Source organism: Ictalurus punctatus, chromosome 21, assembly GCF_001660625.3.
Source record: "Ictalurus punctatus breed USDA103 chromosome 21, Coco_2.0, whole genome shotgun sequence".
Lineage (NCBI taxonomy): Eukaryota > Metazoa > Chordata > Actinopteri > Siluriformes > Ictaluridae > Ictalurus > Ictalurus punctatus.
The window spans coordinates 15,078,422-15,091,387 of NC_030436.2; the positions used below are offsets into that span (position 1 = coordinate 15,078,422).

The following is a 12,966-nucleotide window of genomic DNA, read 5'->3' on the forward strand; positions in this document are numbered from 1 at the left end:
TTTTGCAAATAGTCCCCTGACCGTAAGGGCGGTACAACAATGTGAAAAACACATTATTATTATGGACAGCTTTTCCATTCTACTTAAATTTTTTCAGCTGACTGCTGTGGGACTAAATGGTGACTCAGTTCCCTTAAATAAGTTATTTATTTATTTATTAATATATATTTGAAATCACCCATGATTAAGGCCTTGTTTCATGTGTCTTGATTATCTGGATTATATTATGATAGAGGTGATATACATTCTAAATAAATAAATAAATAGATAAATAAATAAATAAATCCCCAGCAACTCTAAGTGCACCCGCAACACATATATAACGTTTCAATTTGTTCACTTGAAACACTTTCCAAGTTCTGGAGACCTGTTTACACCGGAAGCTTCATATGTCATGTTTAGATTACATCCTGACAACATTTTGAGCACATGCATCACTGAATCAGACTGAAATCCAAGTATTATGCTTTAATATGCAAATCAGCTCTTTGCTATTGATTGCCAGCTTTTTCAGTGGTCCTCTTTTTCTGCTGTATAATATGTTTAGCAGTTACCACTTGACAAAATTTTCACTATGGACCTTGACCATTCTGCCTTGCTCTATTAGGATTTTGCACTTGTATAACAAGGCTAAATATGTCTCAGACCCTGTTTACATTAGGCCCCTTTATGCACCTTGGGAATCTGGATAAATAATCGAATAAGGATTATCCATAGAAAAATATATGTGTAAGTGCACCCGATATACAATTAAAACCAGTTTAAATTTGATTAGACCTGTAAAACCCGTTTTAAACTTAGTGGCTTTCTGTGTCTTGAGTATAAGGATCACATCTAGATACTTATTATTCACATCAGTGATGCAAGTGTAAATGCATCAAGATGTATTTAAAACACATTTCTCTTGAACTATTTTGAATGTCTGGACTGAATTTTAGCTATATGTTATAAAAATGTAAAGGCATGTCTCTCCTATTATCATATTGCACGTGATACACCAAGCATACACCTGCTTAACTAGAGACTCATCTGACTGCACATGGCTAAAAACTTCTGAGGATGCAATCCAAATAGGAAATGGTCAGGTGTAAACATAGTTTCAAACTCAGATTCACATCGGTGTGTTTTAAAGGCATATTGTGTGCATTTAAACCTGCATTTTTATGTGGATGAGTAAGTGTAAAATTAGCAAGCGCAATACAATATAGTATATGTGTACATCTGCTATTTGTCAAATTTATAATTAAATGCCTTTAAAGCAATGTCAAACTTTGTATTTGTTTTTAAACTTAAGGATACCGAAGGGGTTAAAAAATACACCACGGTTTGTTGATCTGTTCTTTTGCTTTAGAAAAGGCTGACTTCACCCCGTTGTAGCAGGCTTCACTCTTACCAGGATAACGGCTGAACTTTATGTTGAACTAGAGCTTTTTGGACTAGTAATGTTTTGTACAGTTACAAAACATTTTCGTTTGACACTAGTCGTGTAATGTTTTGAATAACATTTCAGTACGACTGCCTGTTGTCATAGCAACATAGCCAGGGGGATGTCTTTTTTTTTTGCTAGCAGCTTAGTTATTTTTGAGAAACTTTTTTCCCGTCTTGTTTCTCAACTGCTTTTGAAATAAACAGCTGAAAACAATTTTAAGTTAATAAAAAAAAAAGTATTTATGCAACGGTTGTTTGGGTTCCATTCTGGACAATTAATTGAAGAGTCACTTTATTTTATGTTTCCTGATCAACTTCCTCATTAGCCAGTGAGCTAACTTCACTGTCGTCATGCAACGCTTTGCTCGGAAATTGGGGTAAGTTAAATGCAGGCGACTTTTATACAACCAATTAAAAACTAGATATAGGGTTGTGATAAATTGGTTGTTGTTGGGGGCTTTATTTATTTATTTATTTTTTACTAAAAGCAAAAGTTATGTTTTTAATTTTAATAGCTGGACGGTGGATGTTTTCTTAAGTAAGCTGTAAGCTAAATAATGTAATTTGCCTCCTCTCTCAATTTCAAAGTACTTTATTGGCATAATTGTTTACACACAACATTGCCAAAGCATCAATATGGATAAGAAAGGATAATAATAATTTATATATATGAGTAATAATTGCAACAAAAAAATAAGTAGGACAAAAGTATAAAGGTTACAATAATTATGTACATTAATGCCATAAAATAAAATGCAGTAAGGGATATTAGAAATAAGTAAATAAGGTGTATGTTGCGTGTGTATGATTGTCCAATGAGATGTGCTCAGAGCAGTAGTTGGTTTCTAAGCATGTGCAGCTCCAGAGACGAAATTTGCTGCAACAGGTGTGTAACTCCTCCCCCAGTATCACCTGCATTTGGACTCCTCCCCCAGTATAATCTGCATTTGGACTCCGCCCACAGTAGCACCTGCATTTGGTTTGCTTCTGATAGGTTGGAAAACCGCAGTAAGAGTTTCAAGAATATAAAAGTATTTGTCTCCTGTATTATGAAAGGCATCACAATAAAGGAGAAAGTGTGTCTCTGTCTCATCCTCACTAGACTTAGTGTCAGCACACTCTTTCTTCCTTTGGAAGCCATGCTTGCTTGTGTCTGCCTTTCTCTATGTCTAGGCTATGATCACTGAACCTGGATTTTGTAAGGATCTATCTCGGTTTCGTATCTCTGATGCTCTCTTTCTTCCCCTCCCTCTCTCTCCCCCTGTATGTATGTATGCAACAATTTCAAGGAAAAACCTGCATAAATGAACAGAGAAACACTTCCAGAAAAGTGCATTACTTGATACAATTAAGCAATTAACAGCCTTCCATGATGCACTGTGGCAGGCCCAGTTGACCTCGATTTTGGCTCAAGAGGAAAGGATTTAAGTGACTCTGAAAGGGAATTCATTATTACGGTACAGATTGTTGGGCATTTCAGTCACAAAGACTACTCAAATATCTAGACATCTGGATTTAGATCTGTGGGAAAGGCATCATCATCATCATCCAGCTGTCACTTCCAGTAAAAGTTTCTTTTTAAAATAAACATCCAGATTCTTCTTTCCCTCTTTCTCCTTTGTTTAGGGAGTGGGCTGTGACTAATATTAGCTACTGTATGAGATGACTCCGATGACCTTCCTGGACGTCTTAGGTTCCTTCACAATTCACCAAAAATGTCAAGAATAGCGTGGTATCAAGAAAAGGTGAGCAAATCTTTTCCATGGGTTGGAAAAAATGCAGTGAAATGTTACATCATACTTGTGTTTTGTGTTATAGATTGGAGCTTACGATCAGCAGATATGGGAGAAATCTGTGGAACAGGCTGAACTCAAGGTACATTTAAAGTTCGCATACAAGTTCATGGGGTTCATGGATAATGTTTTCTGAAAAGTTATAGCAAACCTGGTGTTAATTAAAAAACAACAACAATAACAACAAAAAATGATTGCTTTGTACAGGGCATTAGAAATAAGCCGAAGAAAACCGGCCACATCAAGCCCGATCTCATAGATGTTGACCTGGTGAGGGGTAAGTGTCTTTTTCAGGATGTCTGTAGGTGTGCATTCCTCTTTCCTACTGATCTAACCACTTGTTTTCCTCACAGACTTGTTGACAAGTGACATAATGTTCATTGATAGAATGAACAAGTGAACCTTCTTTCCAAAACGGCTTATAATGAAAATGCTTGGAACTTTCTTTGATGACTCAGTGTTTGTATGTAAGCACCACTCACAAATCTCTTATTTTCAGGCTCCACATTTAGCAAGGCCAAGCCAGAGAGCCCATGGACTGCTCTGACCCGTAAAGGCATGGTCAGGGTTCTCTTCTACCCATTCTTCTTCAAGTGGTGGATCCAGGTCACGTCCAAATGCCTTGCCACCTTGATTCTGGTGCTATACTTCCTGCAAGGTAAATACTTTTTCTTATATTTGCTGTTAGACAAAGCAGGAAACTAGAGATGAAATGTTAGACTAGGAAGAGTTGGCAGTATAATTTTCCTATTAGTGGTAGAATATCAATCTAACAAGTTTATTAAAAGGAGCAACAAAATGTAGAAAACACAGTAAAAGTGGCCAAAACACTAACTAGTTTACATGGGCTTCAAGGTTCAACTTTTTTTTTAACACACAACAATGCCATCGTTATGTTCAACATAGGAAAAAAAAGACTGAAATTACTTCTGGTTGGTCATTTGGTTAATCAGCTTATACTGGCTTCACTGAAATGACTGATACTGAGACACTTTAAAAAAAAAAAAAAAAAAAAAATCATGGAAAAAAAAATCAACACTGTAGTGGTGTTATTATGAACCTTGGTAACGTTATCCAAACAATGCATTTCTGGTTGTTGCTGTTTTGTTTGTGCTGTAAAAATCTTTATTGAGAACGTAAGCTTTTGTGGAACAGGTTGAGTTTCATTTTCTGGCAAAAGTATACTTTCAAGACTGTTTTGGGGGTACGTGTGGTGTTGCTGTATGTATTGTATGATACTGGTATGTGTAACCGCACTACAGTGCTAGCTCCATTTCCATGTACCAGTAGTTCCTGTTGGTACTACCTTCGAGCAGGTACCAAAAACCATAAAACTGACACGTTTTGTATGAGGTCAGTGGAAAAAGCACAGTTGCAGTTCTCTGGTGCCAAAAGTTCTGGTAGTGGAAAAGGCCCAAAGAGTTTCCTCCTGTTCCTCTCTACCTATTGCCTTTAAATGTATAACTAGTGACTATCTCCTTAACAGTGGCAGCTGCTGTGCTGTTTATCGAGGTGTCTGCAGCCACAGCCAGCGAGTTACTGGGTCCAATGTGCCTGATGATGCTATTAGGAACAGTGCACTGCCAGATAGTGTCCACTGAGTCATCCCGGACCTCTGAGGGCAGCCTAGTGTCCAGCCTGGCCAATATTCACACTACCAACCAGAAAACAAGCCCCTCTCGAAAGAAAAGGTAAGCAGGTTATGGTGTTGCTAACAGTAATACAGAGATAATTAAATATTACAATATATTATATTGCAGATTTAATTGATCCTTTTCTTTCTTGGGAAACAACTTATTTTTGCAGATGTTAATAGGGATAAAACACGGCAGGACGTGCTGTTCTAGGAAAATAAACAAAGACCGGGAGGTCTTGAAGTGTTGAAGTGGATTATTTTGTTCTATAACCGCACGTCCTGCCGTGATTTATTCCTGTTAACATCTGCAAAAAATAAGTTGTTCCTCGTCCACCACAGCAATTTGCCACCGATTACAATGCTTAATTTATTGTGTTTATCTAGACAGAGGAAGTTTAAAAAAGCGAAGAGAGCAGATCAGGCAGATAAAGGAGCAGCAGAGCTCAAGACTTGGAGCAGCAAGGAGAGCAAGCAGTTCTACAGATCACAGAAGAACCAGGTAACAAATCTGTTCTGAGAAATTATCAGGTTATTAGGATTGATCTGAGAAGGTCAGATGGTCATTAATGGCAGTAACAAGAAACTAGCTGCCTCACAGTATTAAATTGCCATGCTCTTGTATAGACTGTTGGCATTATTTGATGCAGAATTCTCAGAGGAAGCATGTGGATGGGCTCTCTGAAGAGCTTTCCAGTGAAGAAGAGGAAGTTGAGGTAGCAGGGCAACCGAGAGACAGACTCCTCCTAAATCAACACACCACTCCTGCTCCTGGACTCAGGAAGAGACTTCAGAATGCCAAAGAGTCTGCAGCCACTACAAAGCATCAGGTCAGAAGTGCAGATTTTCTGTAGCGGCGATAACCGTATGTGTGCTATATGTATATAGGCAGTTATTGTTTGGAGTTTTGTTGTTTGTGCATGGTCCACAGCAGAAACATGATGATGGTGCGACAGTGATCGCCACAGCAACGCCTCCTGAAGTGAAGCCGGCACAACCTGCTGAAGATTCTCGGCCTGCCTCCGACTCAGACGACATGCTGTGGGAAGAGTTTCTGCAGGCTTCTGACTCTGCCTCCTCAGCAAGCAATGAGAGCAGGGATGAAGGGCTTCACAATCCACATAACCACACCCTGTCTCCACCCACTGTCCTCAGCAGTGATGACGACAAAGCTTTCTCACAGGTCAGTGCTGTGTGACAAGGGCTTTTTTTTTCCCCATTTTATTTTATATTATATATGATTCACATTTATATAGTCAAAAAGATTTAACCCAAGAGTTGCACAGATTGTAAGAGCATCTAGGTTGTTTTTCAGCAACAGTTTTCATGGCTTCAGGCTTGCCACCCTTCTAAAGACCGTGTGAGTGCCATTATCTGGGAGCAGGGTGAGTGCAAGAAGGCAGATATGTCCGTACTGGAGATCAGCAGCATCATCCTCACACAGGTGAGTCCCTCCTTACATGTTTAACTTGTCTTGTGGATGTCACAGTATTAAATAAAACTATAAATGGTTAAAAAGCATGACATGTCATTCATTAATAAACTAAAAATTGCAGTTGATGAGGGATAAGAATAATAAGGATCTAATACTAATTAGCTGAACAACACTTAAGCTGTTTTATGCTATTATTGGAAAACAGTTAACTTTGGGGTGATTAATTGTACTTCACGTTTGAACGTTTCTACCCCATAGTTTTCCTATAACAGCATGCCTGTTCATGTTATATTCCTTACATAAAAACCACCACTATGATGGACTGGCATCCCGTCCAGGGTGTTTTCCAGTGTTCCCGGGATAGGCTTTGGATCCACCGTAACTCTAATGAGAAGATCGATGTCTTTGACCTGTCCTGTACATGTTGTTATTATTAGTGTATCCTTCCATTCCATCTTCTCTGTGCAGGTAAAGTTGGTGGAACAGGGAATGGGTTACCTGGTGTTTGGAGGGCTGGTTACAGCCACCTTGGCCCTGCTCCCTTTCTGCTTCCGCTTGGCTCAACAGTTTGATATGACACGTCTGAACTCTATCACCCTCAATGAACTGACCATCATGGCTGCCGGGAAGCCGAGTGCCTACTCCCTCGCGTTCTTCCTTATCACCTCTGTGGAGAGAGTCTTCCTCACCGGTCTCTTCTTCTTCATGATATGTGTCGCTGAAAGAACGTACAAGCAGGTACAGGGCTCTGCTTTTCTCTTCAAGCAAACAGCTGAGGTGTAAGAATACAATCTGCATGGGTTGTCTTGTTGTGGGTGTTAAGTGTGGGTGTTAAGGAATGAAACGCCATGGGGTGTGCTGTAATACAAATAATCAGTGCTGAGGTGGTGTGAAGGCATACTTTTTATCCACCTTGTGACAAATCGGATTCAAGAATTCAAACGGCATAAAACAAAACAAAACCATACAGTAGTGTTCCTCAATTCCCAGTGTAAAGGACCTCTACAATGAATTTTTCCTACTCAATGAATCATTCAGCTTTTAATTGCTAAAGTTGTTTTACAGCAGGTCGATTACTTGTTCACGACGACACAGAAGGAAATGGTTCATTAGACAGTTTGGATTTATAGAATGCTATTATGTCTTTCTGTGCCCTGCATTTTAAACGAGTGCGATGTCATTCACAGAGGCTGCTCTTAGCCAAACTCTTCAGTCACATCACGTCAGCACGCAAAGCCAAAAAATCTGCAATCCCTCACTTTAGACTGAAGAAGGTGCAGAACATCAAGATGTGGCTTTCACTTCGATCGTTCCTCAAGGTCCATTTCTATATCTATCTTTTTTGTGTGTTTGTTTGTTTTTACAAAATATCATTCAGAAATTTAATTTTGATTATGTTCTGCAAATGGAAACGTGCCAGATTCCTGAAATGTGTTTTGTTTTACAGAGGCGGGGACCTCAGCGTTCGGTGGATGTCATTGTTTCTTCCATCTTCCTCCTGGCTCTGTCCATCGCATTCACCATCTGTGCACAGGTCAGGCAACATTTGTCCGCATATAAGCCACCATGGTTTCTCAATGTGGTGATGAGCACCAGTCCGTATGTGGCATGTGTTTTGTGGTTGTAGGTGCTGAACAGCCACCACACGTTCCTGGACTGGGAGAGTAACTGGGAGCTGCTGGTGTGGGGCGCCGCTCTCCTCATCTTCCTGCTGCGGCTGGCCACGCTCGGGGCTGAGACTAACCAAAAGTACAGCAATGCCTCTGTTCTGCTGACCGAACAGGTACACACACATACGTATACTAAAGTCTTGGCAAACGCACAGAGCAACGCATCAACAATCCTGCCTGATTACTGCCATTGTAAAGCTTTGAAGTGAAGGTAAAGATAAGTAAATTATCAAATCAAACTATATTTCTCTTTGCTTGGTTCTAACTTTCTTTCTCCTCCAGATAAACTTGTATCTGAAGATGGAAAAGAAACCAGAAAAGAAGGACGACCTAAGCATCGTCAACAATGTCCTGAAATTGGCCACGAAATTACTGAAAGTAAGCTTTGAATCATTACCAGCTTCAATGCTGTGTGTCACCTGAGGATTCCCTTCATTTCTAATCATTTCTGATTTCTACTAGCAAAAGGAAATCACACTTAGCCAGCTAATTTGCTAACTAGCTACTTGAGCATCAATTTCTATAGGTGTTTGCTTAAAATAAGAACTTGTTACTGTTACTACTTTTACATTACTTTTTGGCTTACTATCATTCTACTTCTTCTATGCCTCTTGTAGTTCCCTCTTTCTTTTGTGACTTTTTGACAGGAAAGTCCTCTCCATTTAACAGTATCAATTGCTCAGACAAGTTTCGGCAAGTCTCTGTATTTTACCGAGACGAGTAGGGGTTTTATGAGATATCGCTGTACTTTACACGTAAAGGGGTTTCAGGGGGTTTCATATTTTGATTTTCCCATGGATTTACATCCTCATTGTTTGGAGCCTCCTTACCGAGCTCAAAGGCTTGCCTGACCTATTACTATACTTCAAACATTGATGTAACACTTATTTATGAGTCTTTTTCAGGTTTATATTTCTAGTTTTGATATCATTTGATTATTTTGGTGTTGATAGTCATACTATAGTATGCAGTTTAGACAGAACTGAACAAGAGCACCATCTGCTGGCTTTTTTTTTTTATCTGAAAACTTCCACGTCACAATAAAATCCAAATTGATCAGTTGCTTCTACAGCATTGGTTATTTATTAAAATGGCCAGTTTGTTCTAATATTTAAGCATACAGCAACATGTGAAAGAAGATGTGAATCATCTGGGTAGGATGTGAAAAATGGAAGAATTTTAACAAACAAATGTACCTTTAGAAGTTGATCGTACTTTCAATACCGCTGTTAAACCCTTTATTTTGACACCATTCCGTCTATTAGGAGCTAGACACACCGTTTCGTTTGTTGGGGCTGACGGTGAACCCCCTCATCTATAACATTACCAGAGTGGTCATCCTGTCTGCTGTCTCGGCTGTGATCAGTGACCTGCTTGGCTTCAATATCAGAGTGAGTGGGCATTTACACTCTCAATCTCAAACTTATCAATCTTTTAGTACATTCCGGTGTAAATGTTTATGTAGGCCAAACCAAACGAAAAAAATTCCTGCCTTATTTGCTACAGTTTCGTTAACACTGCTTTTCTTCATACCCATGAACGTATGTTGATAAAATTACCAAACACGCTCACAGCACAGCTGATTTATATTCATTGACATCCACACAACTCCATAAAATGCAAAGTTTACAATCTCAGACAGCAGAAAACAACATGATAAAACATGCCTTCTGAGGTGGCGTGTGCCAAAACTTCCGGAAATACATCTCAACCACAGACCAACACTTACACTTCCTCCTTTTACAGCGTGCCATTTTGTCCTAATTAAATAGCTAGTCTTATTTGTCTCAATTTATGGATTTTTTTTTTTGATTGCTTTCTTTCAGAGTATTAATCCGAAACGTTTGAGTTTCATTTCATTTGTTTGTGCAGTTGAAATAAATTAAGCAGTTTAGATTTGACAGCACAATCCATATGTAAAAGCGCACTAACTCTCAACAGTTACGAAATGAAGCTGATATGTCAAGGTTTACATTAGTGAGTCTTCTTATATGTTATATGTAAACGTACAAAAACTCCATAGCTTTCGTAGGATATGAAAGTTTTTTCTGAACTGACTGAATTTTCATGAATACCATATTTCTTTTATAAACAGTTAACAAATATAAATGACACATTCATGTGCAATTGTGTGGCATCATGTCAAAACGCTGAGCCCAGTTTCATGTGCATCATTGTATATTTGTCTCTGTGCAGCTCTGGAAGATCAAACCGTGATGTTACACTCCTGAACCCTGCAGAGTGAAAATGCTCTGTGCTGCTAGAGGACCAAGCACTCTTACACGTGTGCAAATCTACTGGCAAAATCTACGTGTTCCTGTGAATCCTCACATCTAGAATCGCTGGCTGATTTCATTTATCATTTTCACTTCCCTGGTCCAGGCGCCTGTTTTGTTTGTGTGTTTTTTTTTTGTTTTTTTTTTTTTGTTTTTTTTTATAAACTTTTTCAGAAAATTATTTATGGAGCTTTCCTTCTTACAACTAATATAATGACCAATTTTCAGACATGAATGATGAGATACACATTCCAAAGAGTGTCAGTTTAGTGGCTTATTTACACTGACAAGAATTTCATGCATCACATGTTGATGCACCCTGTCCAGGGTGTACCCCGCCTTGTGCCTGATGCTCCCTGGGATAGGCTCCAGGTTCCTCCGCGACCCTGAAAAGGAGTAAGCGGTTGAAGATGGATGGACGTGTTGATGCTACATGATGCTTAGTATTCTGTTTCCAGATCCATGCCCGGGATACTTTTTCGACTAATTGAATTTCACTTGAGTGATTTACCACAGTTTTTTTTTTTTTTTTTTTTTTTTTTTACCTTTTAAGTGCCTGAGTTTTTAACCAGAATTGGAATTTACAGTGACTGCACAGTTATATTAATTGATTTTGTTCATATTTCTGCAACTGATTTCTAGATGTGATGGAAAGTTCTTAATGCACTTGTGTATTTCTACAAACTGGTTTGATCTGAATTCTCTGAAAGTGTTACTCTTAAGAAATACTTCCTGCTTAGAAAGTCACACCTTCACACAAAACCACTAAGTGCTTTATGACTGTATTATGAAGAATGTCTTTAACTATGTGAGCTATTTATGGGATCTAAGCAATCAAATTAGAATGACCTGTGAAAACATTTTTAAGGGGTTATGAAAGAATGATACGTTATCTCCTTGTAAGTGCACTCGATTTAATTCATATTAAACATGTTTCATAAGTAGGATTGAGGCTTGATTATACATAATACTGTACAGTATATTCCTCTTGAATGATCTCTTTAAACTCACTACTACTCTTCTTACTGTGAATGATTTTTATATATATGAAAGTCTGGACGCAATGCTAACTTTGTTACATTCAGATAGTTATAGAGCAGGTAGTTAATAATATCTTTATTATCATTCAACAAAAAAGCAGAATTATACAACTAATTGGTTCTCTGCTTGTTTTATATTTGAAATGTAAAGTTTTATTGATGCCTTTATCCTGTACACCTGATTCTCATCTCCAGATCATCCTGAAGCAATATTAATCAATGAGCACCATCTTTTGGATGAGACATTAAAGAGAGGTCCTGACTATCTGTGCTCATTAGAAATCCCAGGACACTTCTTGTAAAAGAGTAGGGGTATAACCCCGGTGTGCTGGCAAAATTCCCCTATTGGCCCTTATCTATCCCTGAACTGGCTATATCACTCTCTCCTCTCCACTAATAGGTGGTGTGTGGTGGGCATTCTGGTGCACTATAGCTACCATCTCATCATCCAGGTGGATGCTACACACTGGTGGTGGTTGAGGAGATTTCACCCCATACAACGTAAAGCGCATTGAGTGTCTAGAAAAGCGCTATATAAATGTAACTGTAACTAACTAATGAGGAACTTAAATGGTCAGGAATAAGGAAGATAAACCGCAGGTGTATTTTTGTTCCCTTCAATGCTACACAGTCTAATAATCTTATGTTCCATTACAAATATTTTCTGCTGAATACAAAGGTACCACTCCAGTGAAAATGGATCACTGTTAATTGAATATTTCAGAAAAACCTCTTTGCTTAAACTTGATTTCAGGAAGTTATGGTGCTTGATGGAAAGGTATACCAACAACAATCAAATACGGATTATACTATATGGCCAAAAGTTTGTGGACACCTGACCATAAACCTCATATGTGCATTTTGAGCATCTAGAACCAGATTCATTCTCCCTTTGCTGTTATAATAACCTCCACTCTTCTGGATGAGGAGGCCTGGTGTGCAGTTGACATTCCAGTTCATCCCAAAGGTGTTCAGTGGAGTCGAGCTCAGGTTTCTGTGCAGGCCAATCAAGTTTTTCACACTATCCATTGTTACCCAGAAGAGGACAGGTTCCCTTCTGAGTCTGGTTCCTCTCAAGGTTTCTTCCTCTTAACATGTTAGGGAGTTTTTCCTCACCACTGTAACCACTCAGTGGCTTGCTCAGTTGAGATAAATTCGCACCTTTAATATCTATATACCGTGTTGATATTTCTGTAAAGCTGCTTTGAGACAATGTCTATTGTAAAAAGCGCTATACAAATAAAATTGAATTGAATTGAAGTTCTTCCACCCTAACCTCTACAAACCTTTATGGAGCTCGCGTTGTGCTTAGGGCATTGTCACACTGGAACGGGTTTGAGCTTGACCCTTTAGTTCCAGTGAAGGAATATCTTAATTCTACAGCATACAAAGACGTTCAATACAAATGTGTACTTCCAACTTTGTGACAACAGTTTAGGGAATGTCAGGTGTACACAAACTTTTGGCCATATAGTGTACTATGGCTCAGTGGTTCTTACACTGTGGGCTGTGAATGTTTTGTTCCAGTGGTGTAAATCACAAGTGAGTATTTCCAAAGTTATTTATTATATTTATTATTGAGCTCTTATTTAAATGTTTTTTAGGGTTTTTTTTTTGACAGGTCATTTGTATTGAATGGGTTTAATCCAACCTTATTAACAAGTTATTAGCCAGACAAACCTTCAGACTTG

General features: G+C 38.6%; 2 protein-coding genes across 3 annotated transcripts in view; one reads left to right on the forward strand and one right to left on the reverse strand.

The window, feature by feature from the left end:
* The window catches only part of LOC108254852 (uncharacterized), a 146,105-nt gene that overhangs the window by 43,870 nt on the left and 89,269 nt on the right, over nt 1-12,966 (reverse strand). The gene's annotated exons all lie outside the window — the stretch shown is intronic.
* phtf1 (putative homeodomain transcription factor 1) lies at nt 1,341-11,182 on the forward strand. 2 transcript variants are annotated; one of them, XM_017450214.3, is made up of 17 exons: nt 1,341-1,805; nt 3,055-3,173; nt 3,247-3,303; nt 3,429-3,498; nt 3,721-3,879; nt 4,708-4,912; nt 5,242-5,356; nt 5,505-5,684; nt 5,786-6,037; nt 6,170-6,298; nt 6,758-7,027; nt 7,477-7,608; nt 7,737-7,823; nt 7,917-8,072; nt 8,242-8,337; nt 9,225-9,350; nt 10,156-11,182. In XM_017450214.3, exons 2-17 carry the CDS (start codon nt 3,144-3,146, stop codon nt 10,174-10,176), a joined length of 2,085 nt encoding a protein of 694 aa, XP_017305703.1. In that variant the 5' UTR covers nt 1,341-1,805; nt 3,055-3,143; the 3' UTR covers nt 10,177-11,182. The 2 variants fall into 2 exon arrangements, with proteins under 2 accessions (XP_017305703.1, XP_017305704.1); XM_017450215.3 differs by having other exon boundaries at nt 5,789-6,037.

What these genes read in the sequence shown, in the direction of transcription:
- phtf1 (XM_017450214.3), top strand. Translation starts at nt 3,144, where the DNA reads ATGTCAAGAATAGCGTGGTATCAAGAAAAG. An exon ending in ACAGATCACAGAAGAACCAG is followed by an intron (nt 5,357 to 5,504) that starts GTAACAAATCTG and finishes TATTTGATGCAG; the next exon opens with AATTCTCAGAGGAAGCATGT. An exon ending in CAGCCACTACAAAGCATCAG is followed by an intron (nt 5,685 to 5,785) that starts GTCAGAAGTGCA and finishes CATGGTCCACAG; the next exon opens with CAGAAACATGATGATGGTGC.